The 20,638-nt window shown below is 55.4% G+C and overlaps 1 protein-coding gene across 1 annotated transcript; it reads left to right on the top strand.

The window, feature by feature from the left end:
• Positions 1-731: 731 nt before the first annotated feature.
• On the top strand, positions 732-3,544 carry MAGEF1 (MAGE family member F1). The gene is given in 9 exon segments (XM_062181385.1): positions 732-817; positions 1,743-1,989; positions 2,234-2,502; positions 2,504-2,542; positions 2,544-2,576; positions 2,578-2,703; positions 2,705-2,756; positions 2,758-2,964; positions 2,967-3,544. Coding segments are annotated over 9 exon segments (1,194 nt in total). The 3' UTR covers positions 3,102-3,544.
• Positions 3,545-20,638: the final 17,094 nt, after the last annotated feature.

The following is a 20,638-nucleotide window of genomic DNA, read 5'->3' as shown; positions in this document are numbered from 1 at the left end:
GCCGCAGCGGCCATTGGAGGGTGAACCAACAGTAAAAGGAAGACCTTTCTCTCTGTCTCTCTCTCTCACTGTCCACTCTGCCTGTCCAAAAAACAAAAACAAACAAACAAACAAACAAACAAAAAAACAGTGAATGCCATAGTAAAGACACAATTGTCTATAAAATGAGCATGATGAGAATAGTACTTTAAAAAAAAGAATTATTTGGAAGGCAGAGTTATAGAGAGGGGTATGGGGGAGACAAAGGTTTTACATCCCTGATTCACTCCCCAAATGGCCACAACAGCCAGGGCTGGGCCAGGCTGAAGCCAGGAGTCTGGAGCTTCTTCTGGGCCTCCCATGTGGATGCAGGGAGCCAAACACTTAGGCCATCACCTGCTGCTTTCCCAGGTGCATTACCAGGGAGCTAGACTGGAAGTGGAGCAGCTGGGTCTTGAACTAGCACCCATGGGGTACTGGAGTCTCTGGTGGAGGCTTAACCTTATATAAGCCACAATGCTGGCCCTGAGAATAGTATTTATTTTAACAATCAAATTCATACTTGAAAAGTGCTTAGAACAGAGCCTAGCACCTACTAAGACCTATACTCATATATGTGGACGTTAAATAAATGCAAACTACTGCTGTGGTGTTGTTTCTGAGATGAAAGTAGATAATTCCCGGTGACTAAGGATGGCTTTGGAAAGATGATGTTTAGGCTAGATCCTGAATAGTGGATAGCATCTGGAAAGATGGAGGTGATGGAGAAGGCATTTCAGACAGATGGAATGAAGGTGAGGCAAGATGAGGAAGAAGGCTCTGAGTGTGTACAAAGAAAGTATGGGGGTACTTAAATTTAACCAAGGCAAAAATCCCCCCTTCCTCCAGCCAATCACTGCTCCTGCCAGCTGTATCTCTTCTCATTATCCTCTCAACTCTGTGAAATTCGCTGTCCTGACTCTCTCATCACAATCATCTATTGAACAGTATTTATCAAGTGTCTGTATTTGCCAGGCACGGTTGTTGGATACACCCCAGTGAACCAGCTAGGTCCTAGTTCCTATTCTGTCCTATAATAATCTTCCAAACTGGATTCCCAGCTTTTCTCCAGCTCCATTCTAATCCATCCTCTACAACACCACGAGAGAAACTGTAAAAACAGATCTGGCCAGGGCACTCACTTGCTTAAAAGCTGCCCACAGGGGCTGGCACTGTGGCTCGCTTGGTTAATCCTCCACCTGCGGTACCGGCATCCCATATGGGCGCAGGTTCTAGTCCCAGCTGCTCCTCTTCCAGTCCAGCTCTCTGCTGTGGCTCGGGAGGGCTGTGGAGGATGGCCCAAGTGATTGGGCCCCTGCACAGGCGTGGGAGGCCAGGAAGAAGCACCTGGCTCCCGGCTTCAGATGGGCACAGCACTGGCCGTAGCGGCATTTGCGATGGGGAACCAACGGAAGGAAAACCTTTCTCTCTGTCTCTCTCTCACTGTCTATAACTCTACCTGTCAAATTAAAAAAAAAAAAAATTTTCCCCCACTGTGTCCAGAATACATTTCAATTTTCTTAGCATCCTGCTGGAGGCCATGCAGCCTTATCTCCCAGCCTTCCCTGCCCACCCCTACCCCCCGTCACGTCACGCACTCTGAACTTAAGCCACGACAAAGCACTCAAAATTGGAGATTACACTCATCAATACGCACTTGCTGAATGAACAGGGCTTGAACTCCACCCCTACTCCATCTCTTGCACATTGAATTATTCCCCAAGAAAAGCCCTGGCTTCCTCCCTCCTCCTCGCCCCGCTGTCCGAGCTTGAATGCAGCACGGGGGACCCACTGCCCCCAAGGTCCCTTCCACCCCCAGAAGCCCGCGCAGAACCCCAACCCAAGAGCTGGACGAGGAAGAGCTTCGCGCACCACCGGGGCTGCCATCTTGGCTGCGGTGGCCGGAAGTGGCCGGCGCGCGGGCGAAAGCGAGGCTGCGCGGTGGTGGCGGCGGCGGCGGCGGCGCTGCAGGTATCGCGCGCCTGGCGTGCCGCGGGAGCGGTTCCGACCTGCGTGTGGTGCCGCCCAGCAGCCACCCAGCGCCCTGTGCGGTAGCTCCTAGTCCTCCTCCCGCCGCCCCAGCCGCCGTCCCGCCCCTCCGCCGGGGTTTGCGCTGCGGCTCGCACACGCCTCGACCCGGGTACGCGCTGTGCACCTGCCTGCCCGAAAACAGGAAGCATAGACCCGAGGGCGGGGGTCTTCCGACGCCTCTCAGGCCGAGGTGGGGAAGGACGGCGGCTGTGACGGTGCGACCCTGGCCCTGACGGCGTGGCGGGAGGCGGCCCCGAGCCTCCTCCTGCAGGAGAGTCCCAGGGAGGACCCCGGTGCCGCGAGGGAGGAGGAGGGTGCGGAGCCCGCCGTCATCCGCAGAGGCGCCGGGGTCTTGGCCGCCGAAGCCCCGGTGAGTCGGACGGTGGCTGAGTTGGTGCAGTTCCTGCTGGGGAAGGACAGAAAGAGCCCCACCACCCGCTCCGGGATGGTGAAATGTGTTCGGAGACTTGAAGGAGCTGTTCCCACAGAGCGTGTCTGCGGGGTGTCTGGTTTGAGCTGAAGCGGCTGCAGGCAACACTCTTAGATCCTGGTCAGAAGCCTCGCACCTCTGCGGGGGGGATGAGGGGGGGATGTGGGAGGAGACGGCCCCAGGTTGGGTCTCTTAGTGATGCTCTTGTCTTTATCTACCTGAAAAGTATTGCGCCAGGGAGGCCCAGGTCTGGGCGATGCTGCAGCACTTGGGGGGTGGTGTGTCCCTCAAAGTATCACTTCCTCCTTGGGTACCAGAAGATTCGGGTTTATTACAAAAGATTTCTGCAGTAGCAGTACCTCACTGACAGGCAGGTGCCTCACTTCAATGCACCAGAGTGTGAATTCTGTTGGGATCGTGGAAGCAACCCGGAAGTCATTAAGATGGAAGTCCTGGGGTTCGTGGCCAAGCTCCGTAAGGAAGAAAACCCCAGCACTGGCCAGTACAGTCCCGCGAGGCCCTCGAAGAGGAGGCCGACAGGGCCAGAGCCAATGCTGATCTGGGGGCCGGCATGGTGGCAAGGTGGGCGGCAGGGGCCGAGGGCATGAAAGCTGTCTCTTGAATCATAGGGTGTTAGGGGAGGCGTTGTTTCTGTAGAAATTGTGGAACTTTAGGATTTAGGTTTTGTATCTTGTTAACCTTTTGTTACATTTAATAGACTTTTAAATTGCTGTTTATAGGTGAAGTCTGTCTACTTTTTCCTGTAAACTTTTCTTGTAGAGTTTCGCAAAACTGGCTTTTTGAGAAAGTTTGTATTTTATTCTGTGACCTTGGATGGATTATGCAACATTGTAGTGCTGAGCTTTAATGGTTTGAAGGAACGAAGCAATGTGATGATCTGGTACCAGGGGAAAATAGTTGATGGTATCCAGTCTCTGAACACCTTTTGTCAGTTGTATCAAACAACATGGATGTATACTTCTACTAGCCTAACTATTATAGTGACTAGAGGAAAAGTTCAATATGTTAGAAAGATATCCTGCTGCACTTAATAAATTCAAAGTATTGAGCATCTTGTTTTTTCTGTTGCGTTGTTTGGGGCATTTGGAGGTGGAATGTGGTACAAGAGGAAGTTCCAGCACTGGAGAGTATGTCAACACGCCAGAAATTACAGCACAGTGAGGGGCACAAAGGGGCACCTAGCCCACCTGGAGCATGAGGCTTGCTTAAGGTTGGTTAAACTTCAGGGGAGGGGGCAAAGATAGGACAGATAGAGGGGAAGGAAAGGGACATAGAACGAAGGGAGTGAGGAATCTGTTATGGGATGATGGGGATGGTGTTAGAAAATACTTAAGATTGGGGCCAGCATTGTAGCGTGGTGGGTTAAGCCACTCTCAGTGGCGCTGGCATCCTATATGGGCACCAATTCGAGTCCCTGCAGCTCCACTTCTAGCTCCTTGCTATTGTGATTGGGAAAGCAGGGGAAGACGGCCCAAGTGCTTGGGCCCCTGCACCCACTGGGAGACCTGGATGAAGCGCTTGGCTCCTGGCTTCATCCTGGTCCAGCCCTGGCCATTGTGCCATTTGTGGAATGAACCAGTGGATGGAAGACACCTCTTTCTGTAACTCTGCCTTTCAAATAAATAAACCTTTAAAAAATAACTTAAAATCACAGATGTTCCTCAACATGGGAAGAAAACTAGATGAATCGCAGATTTGGAAAACCTCTGTGTTTGTCAGTGTCCTTGTCGCGGAACAAATACAATAGTGGTGGCTGCTGGCACCTGTGCGCTCTGCATCTCCCTTCTCTCAGCCTCTCCGAAGTCTGCAGAAAGCAACTAGTGTAACATTTCTGGAACCCTGCACCCCATGTGTGGAGGGAGGCATGGTTCCTTCTGCCACCAGAAATTCCACTTCAAGGTCTCCCCCAATGCCATGAGATCCATGGCCCTCTTCCATGTTTCTGCCTGTTGCTTTCCACTTTCCACTTCCAGTTTGCAGGAGACCTGTCAGGTGTCCTGCACATGCTCAGCCCCCCCGAGGATTCTCCTTCCAGCCCTTCTGTCCTTGCTCGCCTGCCCCTTCACGCAGGGGTAGGGGGGATCCTATAAAAGGGGTTTATAGGATAACAGAACTTGGATGGTCTCCAATGCAGAGATGGGTGTGGGGAGATTGGGAAAGTCTTCCTCCAGCTGCTAGAAGAAGTATTTTGTTTTCTCTTCACTGCCAGTTATTTTCTGCTTCCAGTTGTGTCCAAATAACGCTTCTGAGTATGTTCCGGTTGGCATGCAACGCAGACTGCTTTGGGACGCAAGTGCTGGGATCCATCAAATCAGTTGAACCAAAAGCTATCAGTGTCTGCACAGAATTTACTAGTGATTAAAGATATGATGACTGAGTAGTTTATAATTCATTAAACATACAGAAATGTTTAGTTCCCAGTTTGTGCCAGCCACTTTGCAGAGTGTCAAAGTTATTACGATAGGAAGACTGGCATTGCCCTCGAGGGTCAGTAACAATCCTTCCCCCCTTTTCTGTTTTCTTACAGTGGCCGCTGAGTACACAGCTGAGGGCCAGATTACTTGATTTGCCTAAGGGTACATGGTAGGTCAATGTACCAAGACCAGACCCGTGCGTCTTGGCCAGCCCCCTCCCCTGCAAGGTTGTCTTTCCACCACGCTGTTTCCCATTCCTGGCTTGCAATGTGTGCTGTGTGATCTTAGTTCCCACAATTCCAGGAAACAAGTGCAGGCTCTCTAATTCTCTCCAGTTGCCGCTGCAGTCCTTATGGGAGTGAGGAAGAGTAGAAATACTCCCCGCTTTACTGCTGACTGAGATGACTTTGCTCAAGGTTAAACATATGGTGCAAGGCCAGGGTCCGACTAACACCAGTACCATTTGAAAAACACATCTTATAGGCTGAAGACATTTCCCCCCCGACTTTTCACATCCACATTGCCAACTTGGCATTACTAAATGCATCCCTTCTGCAGATACTAATGATAATAATATGTGCCATTTATTCAATACCTAAGATAAGCCAGTTTTTTTTTTTAATGCTTTACATATGTTTTAACGATGTTTATGGCACCAGCATTGTGGCAAAGTGGGTTAAGCCACCACTTGTGATGTCTGCATCCCATATGAGCGCCGCTTCAATCCAGCCTTCTGCTAAGGCACCTGGGTAAGCAGCCGCAGAAGATGGCCCAAGAGCTTGGGTCCCTGCCACCCACTTGGGAGACCTGGATGGAGTTCCAAGCTCCTGGTTGTGGTCTGGTCCAGCCCAGGCCATTGTGGCCGTTTGAGGAGTAAACCAACAGATGGAATATCTCTCACTGTCTCTCTGGTTCTCCTCTCTCTAACTCTGCCTTTCAAAGAAATGTCTTAAAAAAAAAAAAACTGATTTTTATAATGGGCGCATGGGACAGATACCGTCTGCTCCATTTTGCACTCAGCCCGCAGACTCGGAGACGCTGTAAAGGTCCCACGGACAGTCTGTGACGGGACAAGCGTCGGAGCTGAAGTCTGACAGTCAGAAGCCCGTGCTCCACTGTTTTACATTTCCTCCTCGGGACGCCTTCCAGACGTGGGTCATCTGTCTCCTGACTCATCTCATTTCTTTAGACACTGCTGTCTCTCTGGAGATATAAACAAGGGCTGAACAGCCAAGGTAATTACAAGGTGCCGGCCTGCAGGAGGGTGAAGACAGGGCTGGAGTGAAGAGGGGCACTCCTCCGGGAACACTGCTCCCTGCTTTGCCCGCCTCTCCCCAGTGCCGCACCGGGTGCTGGCTGCGCCCAGAGCGTGCCGTGTTCTCACCGACCGTGTGGACTGCAGCCTGCCCTCTCCACTAAGCCTCACACTAGGCTTTCGTGCCAAGAAACAATCAAGTAACACGTGAAGACCTGTAAACGGGGTTCCCAGGGTTGTCTCCAGATGGCGCGAAGGCTTGGCAGAACTCACACGCCCGCGTTGGGAGCGAGACCTCCCGCGTGACGGGTGCCATCGCCAACCTCCCAGAAGTGCTGAGAGTGTGGCCTCTGGGTCCATGTGTGCAGCAGACACTGCCCATGGGCAGGCCAAGGGCTGGATCCTCCCTTGGCTTGTGGTCCTTCACACGAGGGAGAAGGAAGACCAGCTGCCCCCAGCCCCTTCCCCTGCAGACGCAGACAGGACCGGGTCTTCTTGGGCTGCTCTGTGTGTGTCTGGGACAGGGAGGATGTGGTTAATGAAGTGACGGCGGATGGATGACTCCAAATCGTCCTTATTAGAGTGCAACTAGAAAGCGAAATTCCCTTGAAAACTATGAATCATGTCTTGGACAATGGGAAGGTCCCATTTCAGCCAGAGACTGCGGGAACCCTGACACTCACCAGAGTCAGGACTTCTGACCCCGTGGAACTTGGAGAATCGGATGTTTGGAAACAAACTCAGGTTGATTACAGCCCCAGCATCCAGCAGGCACACGGCAGCTCGTTCGCAGCCCCTGCAAATCAGCCTCCATTCACAAGCTCAATCAGAGTTTCCACTGGAGGTAATTACGCGTCATGCCTTGCTCAGGGTGGCGAGTGATACTCCTGCAAATGATTCAAAGTGTGCAGCCCAGCAGAGAGGACAACAGTTACCTCCCAGCAGAAACCTGGTGTACTGACCAAGGAGATGAAGCAGCCTGAAAAGTATCCTAATCAAGGCCTTTCAGAGTCGTGATGATGTGACCTTGAACAAGGATTTCAATCTCAGGAACAAAGACCCAGGGAAGAGGTTAGTTGATGATCGGAGTAGGGGGTCAGCCACAATCCACACCCCATGCCCGTCCTGCCTGCTGAGTTGACAGTCTGCCCAGGTCCTGAGCCAGTCATGACCACTAACAGTAGCAGCCAGCATTTATTACGCCTGACGTGTCGGGAATGGTGCTAAGTATGATAACCACACTGTCTCAAGCATCTGCACAGACGGTTCAACACTGCCAACATTAGACAAGGGAAGAATGATTCGTTCCGTGCCCCAGCAACATGACTCAGCCAAGCTCATGACATCACCAGCAAGTGCTGATCCAGAACGAGAACCTAGAATTTCTGAGTTCTTGCTGGTGTGCCACTTTGCTGCTCCACAGAGGGCTCTTAGAGCTCAACCCATCTCCCTTTGGAAAAATGAGGCCAAGAGGGAAGGGAAAAAATCCAACCTCTACTATCGCTCGTGTATATTACAACCTAGAGCACCTGGGCTGGAGGGTGGAGGCAGCGTTGAGGGATAGGAGACACCCTCGGGAAGCCTGCGGGGTATGGAGCGCTGGCAGGGACAGCCGACACAAGCTGTAAAGGTAGGGGAGGCCCTCTGGAACGGGAAGCTGCTGGCCGCTGGAGCAGACGGAGCTACATTCCAGCGCGTCCCACTCTCAGCCGTGGGAGAGCAATGCAGCTTCCGCTGAGTGAGCTAACCTCTCTGGGTTTTGGTTTTCTCACTTTTAAAACAGAAATGGGGCAGATGTTTGGCCTGGGGTTAAGATGCCTGTGTCCCACGTCAGAGTGCCTGGGCTGGACACCCAGCTCCAGCTCCTGACTCCAGCTTCCCGCTGGTGCAGACCCTGGGAGGCATCAGAGATGAGTCAGGTAAGTGGGTTCCTGCCACCCATGTGGACACCTGCATTGAATTCTTGTCACCTGGCTTCAGTCTGACTCTGTCCTAGCCATTGTGGGCATATCAGAGGTGAGCCAGCAGATAGGAACTCCCTCTCTTTATCTCGCAAATAAATGGAAAAAAATTTTTTAAAGGAATAAAATGGGAGCTGACGCTGTGGTGTAGCGGGTAAAGCCGCCACCTGCAGTGCCAGCATCCCATATGGGTGCCAGTTCAAGTCCTGGCTGCTCCGCTTCCAATCCAGCTCTCTGCTATGGCATGGGAAAGCAGTGGAAGATGGCCCAAGTCTTTGGGCCCCTGCATTTTCATGGGAGACCCAGAAGAAGCTCCTGGCTCCTGGCTTCGGATCAGCTCAGCTATGGCCATTGCAGCTATCTGGGGAGTGAACTAGCAGATGGAAGACCTTTCTCTCCCTCTGCCTCTGCCTCTCTGTAACTCTGCCTTTCAAATAAGTAAGTAAATGTTTTAAAAATGTTTATTTAAAACAAAAAGAAATAAAATGGAGATAATGCTGCCTACCTCCAACCTCTGAGAAGACTGAATGAGGGAATTAAACAGTTACCACAGTATCCGGTACATGGCAACTGTTGTTATAAAATGCATTCATTCACTCTACAAATATTTATTGAGCATCTTCTAAATACCAGGCATCCACTTGAGCATTAAGGTTATGGCAGGGAACCAAACAGAGAAAACTGCTTGCCCTCAGAGAGTTTGCATGGCAGCATCAGGAGATAGATGCTAAAGAAGTGTATCCATAGCAAGCCGGCAGATGCTGGGTGCCGTGAGCGGAGCAGCAGGGCCGGGAGAGCGCGTTGGGAGCCATGCAGTCAACAGCTCCGCCAGGGAGAGCCTCACTGACAAGTGACATTTTTTTTAAAGATTTATTTATTTATTTGAAAGAGTTTCACAGAGAGAGAGGCAGAGAGAGAGAAAGAGGTCTTCCATCTGCTGGTTCACTCCCCAGTTGGCCACAACGGCCAGAGCTGCGCCGATCCGAAGCCAGGACCCAGCAGCTTCCTCCAGGTCTCCCACGTGGGTGCAGGGGGCTCAGGACATGGGCCATCTTCTACTGCTTTCCCAGGCCATAGCAGAGAGCTGGATTGGAAGAGGAGCAGCTGGGACTCAAACCGGCACCCAATGGGATGCTGGCACTGCAGGCGGTGGCTTTACCCACTATGCCACAGTGCTGGCCCCGTGTCTCTTGAATCTGACAAGTGACATTTGCATCACAACTTTGGAAGGCAATCAGCAGGGAGCCTAGAGCTGGGGTGAGGGTGCTGCCAGAGGAAGCAGCAGGTGTAAGGCCCAGGGCGGAAGCCGGCCAGGTGTGCTCTGAGCAGCAGAACGGGGAGTGGAGGGGGAGGAGTCAGTGGGAGGAGATGGGTTCCTTGTCCCTAAGGAGCTGGCAGGGCTGGCACACACATGTGCCCAGACAAGGGACAAACACCACCGGGCCCTACGTCAAGCCCTGCACCTGAGACTTCCTGTGGAGTGGCCTCGGGCAGGGACGGAAAGAGATTTTTTTTAACCACAGCTTTTGGTTTTCTAATCGCAAATGGAAAAATTGGAAAGCTTCACAAAAATGAATTCTCTAGCCTATCGGCTCCCAGGGCAGCCATGGCTCGCAGGGGAGCATGGTTCTGTCTGTCTCTAGTGTAGCTCAAGACTTATTGCCATTCTAACAGTGAGTGGCAGTGACACTGAGCCCCACCCCATGTGAGATCTCCCTCAGGTGTTTCCCAGAGCTCCCGTGGGCATCTCACGTGATGTCACACACACGACTGCCCACTGCAAAGCAGGCCCTTGTGGAGTTCCGTGGGAGGACCTGCTCCACATAGGGGCCCCAGCAGCCACAGTGCTGCCTCCTTTGGCACCCCCTCAGCTCTGTGCCAACATGTGTCCCCTGTCTCTGTGATGCTCCACCCATGGCTGCTCCTCTCAAGCCTCAAGGGAGAAAAAAAAAAAAAAAAGGCCAGGCCGAGTGGCTCGCCCAGGCGTGGCTCATTTCTTTGCTGAAGCAGGAGAGGTACCATCTGTGTTCAGGCTGACAGCAGCGGCTCTGCAGTTTTAGGTTTGTGTGGATTTTCCCAAAACAAAGCAAGGGTCTGCCCCTGGGCTGAAGTCAATTCTCTGCTTCCAGCGAACTGCTAGCCCCGAGATCTCCCTTCCCCCAACTTTTCTCACCTTCAAAACCTTAGGGTGCCGCTCAGCCAGGGATGTTACCTAGTGTGAAAGAGGAGGACACGGAGTGAAGGCCAAAGGTGGCAGCAGGGGCCTGGGCCAGGGGGCACCCGATCGGCTGTGCCAGGGCAGGCTGGAGGCAGGGAGGCCAAGAGGGAGACCTTGGCAACAGTCCATGCGGGAGGCGACAGCCTGCCAGGGCAGTGGCCGTAGCAGGGCCGGGGGTGGGGAAGGAGGGGTTGAGGGAATGACTTGAAATGATTTGAGCACTGATTAACTGTGGGAAATGAAACTGAGGGCGATGTGAGATATGACTCAGCTTCTTCCCGCTGGAGTGCCTGGGAGAACGCGGCAGTAACCCCACCCCCCACCCCCGGCACCTGCGCGCCCGGGAGAGGCTGCCAGCACACAGAATCTCGGGTGCTCAGCTGGACACCCAGGGACACTTAGCGAGGGGGCAGAGAAGGGACCCGAGGCTTGGGGTAGATGCTTTGAGCGAGCCATCCTCTTAGAGATGCCAGAGCGTGGGCTCCTTTGGTGGGAGAGAACTGGGAGAGACGGTGACAGGAGCTGGACCAGGTCCTCTCCTGCTCTTTGTGGGAAAGCCAGGGTCTTGGCTTACAGGTCCAGCAGCAGTGTGATCTTGTTCCCACAGTGGCCTGTTGGGAGTTGGTCCGGACCCATTTTCTAGATGCATTTTTTTCTTTTAAAAGTTTTTATATATTTGTTTGAATGGTAGAGTTACAGACAGAGGGAGAGACACAGAGAAAGAGGTCTTCCATCTGATGGTTCACTCCCCAAATGGCAGCAACAGCTGGAGCTGGGCCAATCCAAAGTCAGGAAACAAGGGCTTCTTCTGGGTCTCTTACCCTTGGGCCATCTTCTCAGGCCATAGCAGAGAGTGCGATCGGAAGTGGAGCAGCCGGGACTCAAACCGGCACACATATGGGATGGTGATGGGGTCAACCAGGCTGTGGCCGAGTCTGGTTTGTGCATACCGGAAAGAGAACTGCCCAGAGCAGAGTCCCAGGGCAGCTGAAGGAGCTCGCAACAGACTTAGGCCAAGGCTGCAAATGGCCGGCTCACAGGATCCACTACTTAGCAGCCTTTCTCTTCCCTCTTCCTCAGTGGCCTCCTTGCTAAGAATGGATCATTCCAGACCCCACCATCAGCTTGAATTCCACCTGAGCTGCCTTCAATATCTCAAGATACATCCCCAGGGAAAGGGCCTCTCATGGGAGAACTCACTTGACACCTTGCCAGACACAACCCATGCGTGGTGCATCCGTGCAGAAACAGCTCCTCCACTGCCACCGGGCACACGGAGAAACCACCAGAAACCGGGTATGGTACTTGGCACTTGCTAAGTATTTGCCTGTTTGGCCTCAGCACAGTTGTGAGAGAAAGAGGTTTTCTTCCAATTATAAAAAATGGAGGCTCAGAACATGCCATGCCCATGATCACAGGCCCAGGGAGGGCCGATGGTCCTCACGCAGGCCAGCCTGGGCACCCATGGTTTGCTGACCTTGCGGCTTCCCAGACCTGTGCTCGGGGCTGGTGCACACATGCACTCGGCCGTACAAAATCCCCGCAGGCCATGAGCCCCTTGAATGTGGGGACGCTCATTTGTTCACAGAAGTGGCCCAAGCACCCCGCACAGTGTCTGGCACACAGTACACACCCAGTGAATGCCTTGATGTTAAATGAATTCAGTGACTACTCACACACCCAACACTCACCTATGCACACACACATGCACACACATACACTCTACACACATTTATAGGCAAGCGGACCTCGAAAACTTCATAGAAAATGGGATTAAAAGAAGTGTATTTTTTGTTGCTTTGGGTTTTTTAATTTGTTTAAAAAATTGTATTTATTTGAAAGGCTGAGACAGAGAGAAAGAGAGAGAGACAGAGAGAGAGAATCTGGCCACAACCGCCAGGGCTGGGCCAGGCCAAAGCCAGCAGCCAGGAACTCTGAGGAGGTCTCGCGCTTGCTGGTGGGCGCGCAGCTGCGCCTCCCAGAGAACACATCAGCAGGAACCTGGAGCGAGAGCCGCACCACGACCACAGCGCAGGCACTGATACGTGGTGCAGGCGTCCCAAGCAGCATCTTGTCTGCAGTGCCAAGAAGCTACTCCAAAATCAATTTATTTTGTGCAAAGTATTTTGAAATCCATGCACAGTTTTTAAATGACGTGCCTTTTCCATAAACTTTTGGAAGACCCTCTCATATATATCAAATCCACGGCCTGAAAGGTGGGGACGACCCCTCTCCATAGCTGCCAGGGCTGGCCTGGCCTGGAGGGGCCACGTGATTTCCTCAGCGCCCCCTGCCCCCCGCGGGCATCTACAGGCTCCTCCCCAGCATAGTGGCCAGTTCTTCTCCAGCCGTCGCACGGCCACGTCCTCCAAGTCTGACCCAAACAGAGAAGCGTCCCGAAAGAACCTAAGACAGAACGCAGAGAAAAATCCATGCAGAGGCTGCGAGCTCTGGTGGATGAACTCACTGAGCCCGGTTCTTGTCCTGAGCTGTCCCCTCGCGTCTGCCCTGTGCACGTTGCCAGCAGCTCAGCGGCCCGACCCGAGGGAGGGGCTGGCACGGCTGCTCTGTCTGGAGTGCTCCGTCCTGCTCCAGAGCCCGCGGCTTCTTGGGCTCTCCGGGCGTTGACCTGGCTGCCTTCTGGCCTGGAGCTCTCCGCAGCTTTATGCTGTCCTTACCATTGGCTGTGCCCTGGGCTAGGAAGCCAGGCTGGTCCAACCTAGAACCCTGGGGCCTTGGAACGCTCAACAAGTCTTCCTTCTTTGCTTGCTGGGCCCCAAGACGCTGCCCGGGGTGGCCCCTACCAGCCTCTTGGCCTCTTTCCGCTCCATCAGGTCTCCAGTCCATTTGCAAAGCGGCTCTGATCGACAAACCAGAGGCTAGGAAATAATCCAATCCTGCTTGGCCCTGGTCACTTACACCCCCCCCCCCCACGCCCATCTAAGGCTCTAGTCCTCCAGGGCCCCAGGTGATCCAGATCAGACCATGGGCCAGTGTGTCCCCAGCAGTAGGGCCTCTGGATTAAAATACAAACCCCAGAGCCCATCCAAGACCTGCAGAATCAGCGTGTGCGCGGGTGAGCCCAGAAACCGGCCCTTTAACAAGCCGTGGAGCCATTCTCACACTTCAAAGTCCAGGAAGCACCACCCCAAAGCTGCATTCCACGCACCCTCCCCCCAGTGCATGTATCAGCCTAACAACAGCTAGGACATTTTATTGAGCACTTACTGAGTGCCAGGAAGTAGTCTTGCCCATTAACTCCCTTAACCCCCACAGCAGGGTTGCGGGGGCGGCGTGTCAGTCTCCCTGCCTGGTGGTAACTGGCCACAGTCCACGCAGCCAGTGGGTGGGAAAGTCAGACATGGAACCCAGGGCTGTACACGACCACCATGCTTTCTCTAGGAAGCCTGCGTGGACACCCGCGCTGACTTCGACACTCCCCACACAGAGGGCCCCTAAACCCTACCCCCCCACCCCAGATCTGCTACAAAGAGGACTGAAGCCCGGACTGTTGGGAAGGCTGCGGATTTCTCTCTCACCCCAAGTCTGGCCTACACATATGTGAGCCGAGAGCCAGCCAGCAGCCGCAGCCAGCAGGGCCAGCAAGTTGGCCAGCCGTGGCTCCAGAACTTGGTGGCCCCCGCCTGCCGTGGCGAGCGAGCCTGCCATGGGCCTCCACTGCCAGGGGTCCTGGACCCTGCCCACTGGCCTCCACTGTCCGCGCGTCCTGGCTCCCGAGTCCGAGCCCCCTGACAGGGCCCTCCTGGAATGCTGCAGCCAGAGCACAGATGTGCTCACTGCTCTCTCCAAAAACGCGTCTCCTTAGGAATCCTGCCACGGGGAGAGGCAGGCGCTGGGGGAGGGACTGCAGAAACAGCCCGAATACCATCATGCAGGAAAGCAAACCAAATAAAAGGCGCCAACTGTGTATCTGGAAGGAATAAACCGAAGAGCCAGGCACGGAGTCGTGCAGCGTGGCCACGAGGCTGCCAGCCTCTGAGGCCAGAGACGGGGCTGGGTGCAGGAGGGGCAGAGCCGGAGCTGACTCAGGACCACAGAGGCGGGGACCTCAACCAGCAGCCTCCTCCCTCCCTGGGCTCAGGGTCTCCAAGGAGGCTTTGAAAAGAGCCTCCCCCACCCCCCCGCCGCCGCCATCTGGAGGGTCCTTCTCATCGGGCTACCCCAGAAGGGGCTGCCTGGCAGCATGGAAAGAGCCAGAATGATGCTGTCCAGGCTGCCCCGGCACGCAGAGCGTGGGGAGAGGAGCCTCTCAGGACCGGGCTGGGACGTTCTGCTGGGGCAGAAGAGCCGGGGAAAGACTTCTCCTGGGGCCACAGGAGGCGGAATGAGAATGCCCAGCTCTCTGCTGACAAGCAGGAGGACCTTGGCAAACCCCAGCAGAATGGGCACGACTGGGGGCCAGTGCCGTGGCTCACTTGGATAATCCTCCGCCTGCGGAGCCGGCATCCCATATGGGCGCCAGGTTCTAGTCCCAGTTGCTCCTCTTCCAGTCCAGCTCTCTGCTGTGGCCTGGGAGGGCAGTGGAGGATGACCCAAGTGCTTGGGCCCTGCACCCGCATGGGAGACCAGGAGAAGCACCTGGCTCCTGGCTTCGGATTGGCGCAGCGCCGGCCACAGTGGCCATTTGGGGAGTGAACCAATGGAAGGAAGAGCTTTCTCTCTGTCTCTCTCTCACTGTCTATAACTCTGTCAAATAAAAAAAAAACTTATAAAAAAATGGGCACGAGTGAAACTGTCTCTGGGCAGCTGGGGTCCAACAAGACTGATAGCGACTGTGCAAAGCTTTCGTAAGCCGAAGCTGCCCTCAGCTCCCACGGCCTTTATAAGCTGTGTCCCAGCTGCACGTCGGAGCATCTCCCCTCTCCCCTGTCGGTGTGTATGTTTCTGTGAGGCAGGCAGTATTGTAACCATTTTTTTTTAAAGATTTATTTGAAAGTCAGTTGGCCGGCGCCGTGGCTTAACAGGCTAATTCTCCGCCTTGCGGCGCCGGCACACCGGGTTCTAGTCCCGCTTGGGGCACCAGATTCTATCCCGGTTGCCCCTCTTCCAGGCCAGCTCTCTGCTGTGGCCCAGGAAGGCAGTGGAGGATGGCCCAAGTCCTTGGGCCCTGCACCCGCATGGGAGACCAGGAGAAGCACCTGGCTCCTGGCTTCGGATCAGCGCGGTGTGCCGGCCGCAGTGGCCATTGGAGGGTGAACCAACGGCAAAAAGGAAGACCTTTCTCTCTCTCACTATCCACTCTCTGCCTGTCAAAAAAAAAGAGAAGAAAGAAAAAAGAAAAGAAAGAAAAGAAAGTCAGTTACAGAGAGAGAAGGAGAGACAGAGAGGGATCTTCCACCCACTGGTTCACCCCCCAAACAGTCACAATGGCTGGAACTGGGCCGATCCAAAGCCAGGAGCTTCATCTGGGTCTCCCAGGTGAGTGCAGGGGCCCAAGGACTTGGGCCATCTTCCGTTGCTCTCCCAGGTGCATTAGCAGGGAGCTGGATCAGAAGTGGGGCAGCCAGGTTTCCAACCAGTGCCCGTGTGGATGCTGGAGCTGCAGCTTTACCGGCTGCCGGCCCCTGTTGTAATCATTTTACAGGAAATTACGAGGAATAGAAAATAAGGCTCAGGAAGCTCAGGAACTTTGAGCGCTGGCAGGTGCAGGAGTGGGCCCAGGCCTCCGTTAAGCTGCACTGATGCAGGCTGAGTGGAGAATTCTGAGACTGCAGCTCAGCGGGCTGGGCTGGGCGTGGCTGGGCTGTGTCACAGGGCCGAGCCCAGTGGAGAGGGATGTCCAGCAGCCCTGGCAGAGGGGACTGGCCAGCGATGCTGCAGCAGGTGGCAGGGAGTCTGTCCGGGCTTGGGCCAGGGCAGGAGGCCTGCTGGAGGGAGGTGTGCCCGGGCCTAGAGGACCTGAGGCTGGCATGCTGGCTGGGGTGGCCAGGAAACCGGCAGCACCCGGGCGCCATGAGGACAGTGGCCAGGCCGAGGCTGGGGCCCCAAGCAGCTGCAAAGTGGGTCAGCAGAGTGGCAGACTGCTGAGCGGTGGCTGAGGATCTGGGCTGTTAGCTGGGCAGCCAGAGATAAGAAGAGGCCCTGGCAGGCCACCAAGTGGGCCCAGGAGCAAACTCGCAGCCAGTGCTGAGGCCTTCCTGTCACATCCCCCAACCGGTCCGTGAAGCTGAGGGCGCCCTTCAAGGCCTGGGCTTAAACTCAGAAAGCAAGGTCCCATGCACAGGATGTGGACTTGAGGCCTGGGCTGGCAAGACCTACTCACTGCTGCGTGACCTTGGGGCACACACATAGCCTCTCTGTGCACACGAGAGCCAGAGCCCCAGTGGGAGCAGAGCGGAGGACGGTGTCCCTGCAACCTGCCAGTCAGCTCCTCTGTGAAGTCTGATTCTCTGGCCAAGGGAGCGACTTCTTTCCCAGCACCCTGCAGCCGTCACCCATGGGTCACAGCCGGCTGGGTGCCTGTCTGTCATGCCATCAGGATCATGGGCTTCTTGTGAGGCAGCTGGCTATGGTGCAGGGGGGACCCAACGAATGACATCTCACTCGGGGGCTTCTTATAGGAGTAGTGGCCAGTCTGGGTGTAAATGGAGTTGGCGTGTGTTCAGATGGCATCTTTCCTTCCAAGAGATCAAAGCTCTTCATGACTCTTCAGGCTTGGGCTTAGCCATCCCAGCCACCACATGTTAGAAGCACTCTCAACCACACTTGTTGAGCACATACTGTGTGTCGGGCCAGAAAGCAAGAGCTAGGAGACACGGTCTCTAACCTCACTGGTGCAACTATGGAGAGGCCAGGAATAGGGTACAGATGAGTCCGTGGTAATCACCATCTACAGCCATCTGGAGGATCCCATAGGGGTCCATGAAAGAGACACCAAATCCACCCAGGAAGGAACGAGAAAAGACAGGGCTGCCATTTGAGGCTGCCCAGGTTGTGCACTGTACAAGCCCGGGCACCCCCTGTATTTGTGCCACTCAGGCAGCAGAGTCTGAGGCCCTACTGGTACCTCAGCCTAAGCCTGGACCCCAGCACACCCCCCTGGCCTCGGGGGGTCCCTCTCCTCCTCTGCCTCCTCTCTGAGAAGTCTGTTGTCCGGCGCTGCAGAGGTTTCTCCAGGAGCTCAGGCTGTCCCCTCTCTCCAGCCAGTTCTCCAGTGCCAGTCGGCTGCTCAGATTTACATTTCTGGGACGTGTGATTCATGGGGAAGGAACTCTTTCCACAACTCTCTAACCTTTGATGTGACCCCCAAAACCTGGGGCTAATACGCAGTCATCTAAGCCTCACAGAGCCCATAAACACGAGGGCCAAGCCGTGCATTTGGACCGTGACAGCAGCCTCTGGCTAGCCAGCTCCTGCCACCAGCGGGAGGAATGCTCCCCTTTCCCACCCTCCTCTGGCAGCCCTGCCCCATAAATCCTCCGCTGTCCCGGCAGCCCCTCTGGAGCAGCGTCCCAGGCCCCGCCGCGGCCCACCGCTCCGGAGCGGTCCTGGCAACAACAGCCGAGTTGTTGAGCAAGAGGAAGTAGGCTGGAGAAACAGACGTCTGAAGTCAGCCCGCTTGATGGGGAGAGCAGCTGGGGCCAGAAAGGTGCCTGAGAGTGGGAGGCGACTGGCTGTGGGGGTCGTGCCCACTGCGCATGCGGGCAGCTTCCAGCCTGGCTCAGATGGAGGTTTCTGTACCTTCTCCTGCAAAGGAAATCAACAGGGGCCGGCATCCTGGTGTAGCTGGAACGCTGCCTGCTATGCTGCTGGCATCACAAATGGGCGCTGGTTCAAGTCTTGGCTGCTGCACTTCCGATCCAGCTCCCTGCTAATGTGCCTGGGAAAGCAGTAGATGGCCCAAGTCCTTGGGCTCCTGCACCCATGTGGGAGACCAGGAGGAAGCTCCTGGCTCCAGCCTGGCTCAGCTCCAGACATTGCAGCCACTTGGGGATATAAAACTTAGTTCTCCCTAGGAACCGACGTTTTTTGGAAACCCACCTGTGAGGGACAAACCTGGTGAACTCACAACCCCGAGCCTGTGCTGCACACAGCGCATCTCCCCTAGAGCAGGAGGCAGAAGAGAGGCGAGGAGTAACGGGTGCGTGAGTACAGAGAGGCCGCGCGCAGAGCCTGGCCAGGGCAGGTGATCGATACGGCCTCACTGCTATTATTAAAGCGCTGTATGTTCTTCCTCCAGCAGTCCCCGAGAGAGAGCAACCAGGCCGAACAGGGAGAGGGGCTGTGCAGAGGCCAGGAGCCGGTGGGAGGGGCCGCCCTGGAAGGGGCTGGGGGTTCCGGGGACGGGCAGCGGCAGGATCGAGTCCCTGGCCCATCAGCCTCAGGCACTGAGTCGGGGCATCCCCTGCTTTCCTCCCCACCCCCAGAACAACACAAGCCCAAGACAGCGAGGTGCGGGGCCACCCTGCTCCTGTAGCCAGGAGGAGGAAGAGGGGCCCGGCTGCCCCCACTCCTCCCACCCTAGCAGGAAGGTGCCATGCACTCCTGAGTTAGACTGGAGATGGCGGGGGGTGGGGGGGGACTTTCTTTCACACCCCTCTGAGCACTGTAGGGGTCTTGCTTCCTGGAAAGCCTTTCCAGAGAGTTCTCTCTTCCTGATGGCCAAGGGTGCTGGAGGGAGCCAGCAGCAGGCTGGGTGCAGGGAAGGCCTGGGTCACACCACCTACCAGGCCGCAGGGGTGGAGCCTGCAACCCTGCCTGCTCTGGGCTCCAGGGCGGGAATGGGTGAGGCAGCTGTCTTCCCAGATCTCTCCCCTCCCTCTCTCTGCAGGGAGAGCAGAAGAGAGTGCCTCACCTGTGGTGTGCAGGGCCGCACACACAGGGAGCAGCCCCCGCAGCCTCCCAGCCAGGCTGCTTGTCGCCCTGACCACAGCTTTGGTCACTTCCCTCTCCTCACCCTTTACGCTGCTGTGCCTCGTGGGCCTCATCCGTGAGATGGGCGTAATCACAGCCTCACCGGCGAGGTTGTCGCTGGGAGGAGTGAAGAAGATGAAGTCTGGGAAAGCGCTTTCCACACTGCGGCGCGCGATCCCTATCCCCATCACATAATCAAAACCAGAGAGGCTGCTGGTGTGGTGCAGTGGGTGGCGCGCTGTGCCCTCAGACGCCCACCGGCATCCCAGACGCCCTCAGAGCACTCAAGTCCCAGCTCCCTGACAACTCACCCGGGAAGGCAGCAGAAGACGGCCCAAGAGCTTGGGCCCCTGCTACCCACATGGGAGACCCGGATACAGCTCCTGGCCTCTGGCTCTGACAGGGCCCAGCCCTGGCTGTTGTGGCCATTTGGGGAGGGAACCAGCAGATGGAAGACCTCTCTGTCTCTCAGCCTTTCAAATAAATAAATCTATCATTTTTAAAAAAAGATTTATTTATTTATTTATTTATTTGAAAGACAGAGTTACACAGAGAAGGAGAGGCAGAGAGAGAAAGGTCTTCCATCTGCTGGTTCACTACCCAACTGGCCACAACGGTCGGAGCTGCGCCAATCCGAAACCAGGAGCTTCCTCTGGGTCTCCCATGTGGGTGCAGGGGCTCAAGGACTTGGGCCATCTTCTACTGCTTTCCCAGGCCATAGCAGAGAGCTGGATTGGAAGTAGAACATCCAGGACTTGAACCCACACCCATATGGGATGCCGGCACTGCAGGCAGTGTCTTTACCCTCTACGCCATAGTGCTGGCCCCAGGTAATTCTTTTAAAAATAATAATAATGCTGTGAGTCTATAAAAGCAGCCACTGTCCCTTGGAAAGACCGCTTGTCATCCAGCCTTTGTGTTTCTTCAAGGAACACCACTAGAACCTTCTAGACTACAGCCTGTGTGCTGCCTCTGTGATCCTGGGGTGGGGCATGGCTGGGGGTGGGGGTGGTCCGCCCCTCTCCTTTGTCATCACATCTCCAGCGAGGGTAGTGATCATAAGAGCAAGCTTCTCTGGGGGCTTCCCAGGGACACCCAGAGAAATGGAGGAGCAGAGACAGCTCAGGATCAGCCCCACAAGCACAAGTGTGAGGGCAAAGCGCCCAAAGGGGCCAAGCCCTAGAGTCAGGTCTAGGGCGCTGCTCCATCCCCAAGAGCCTGGCTCAGAGGGGGTGGGGCAGGAGGCGGTGCCAACACTGCCTTTTGACTGCTGAACCGGTGCAGACTGGGGCTTCCCCTGCCCTTCCTCCCGTTCTCCAACCCCAGCCCCATGAGACTGAGACTCGGGCCGGGAAGCCCCCTCGATGAGGCTCTGACGGCTCCAAAAGCTTCCTAAGGTTGCTTGTTGAGTGGCAA

Source organism: Lepus europaeus, chromosome 2, assembly GCF_033115175.1.
Source record: "Lepus europaeus isolate LE1 chromosome 2, mLepTim1.pri, whole genome shotgun sequence".
NCBI classification, from domain to species: domain Eukaryota; kingdom Metazoa; phylum Chordata; class Mammalia; order Lagomorpha; family Leporidae; genus Lepus; species Lepus europaeus.
Note: the sequence above shows the minus strand (reverse complement) of the source record. Positions and strands in the feature narration are given on the sequence as shown.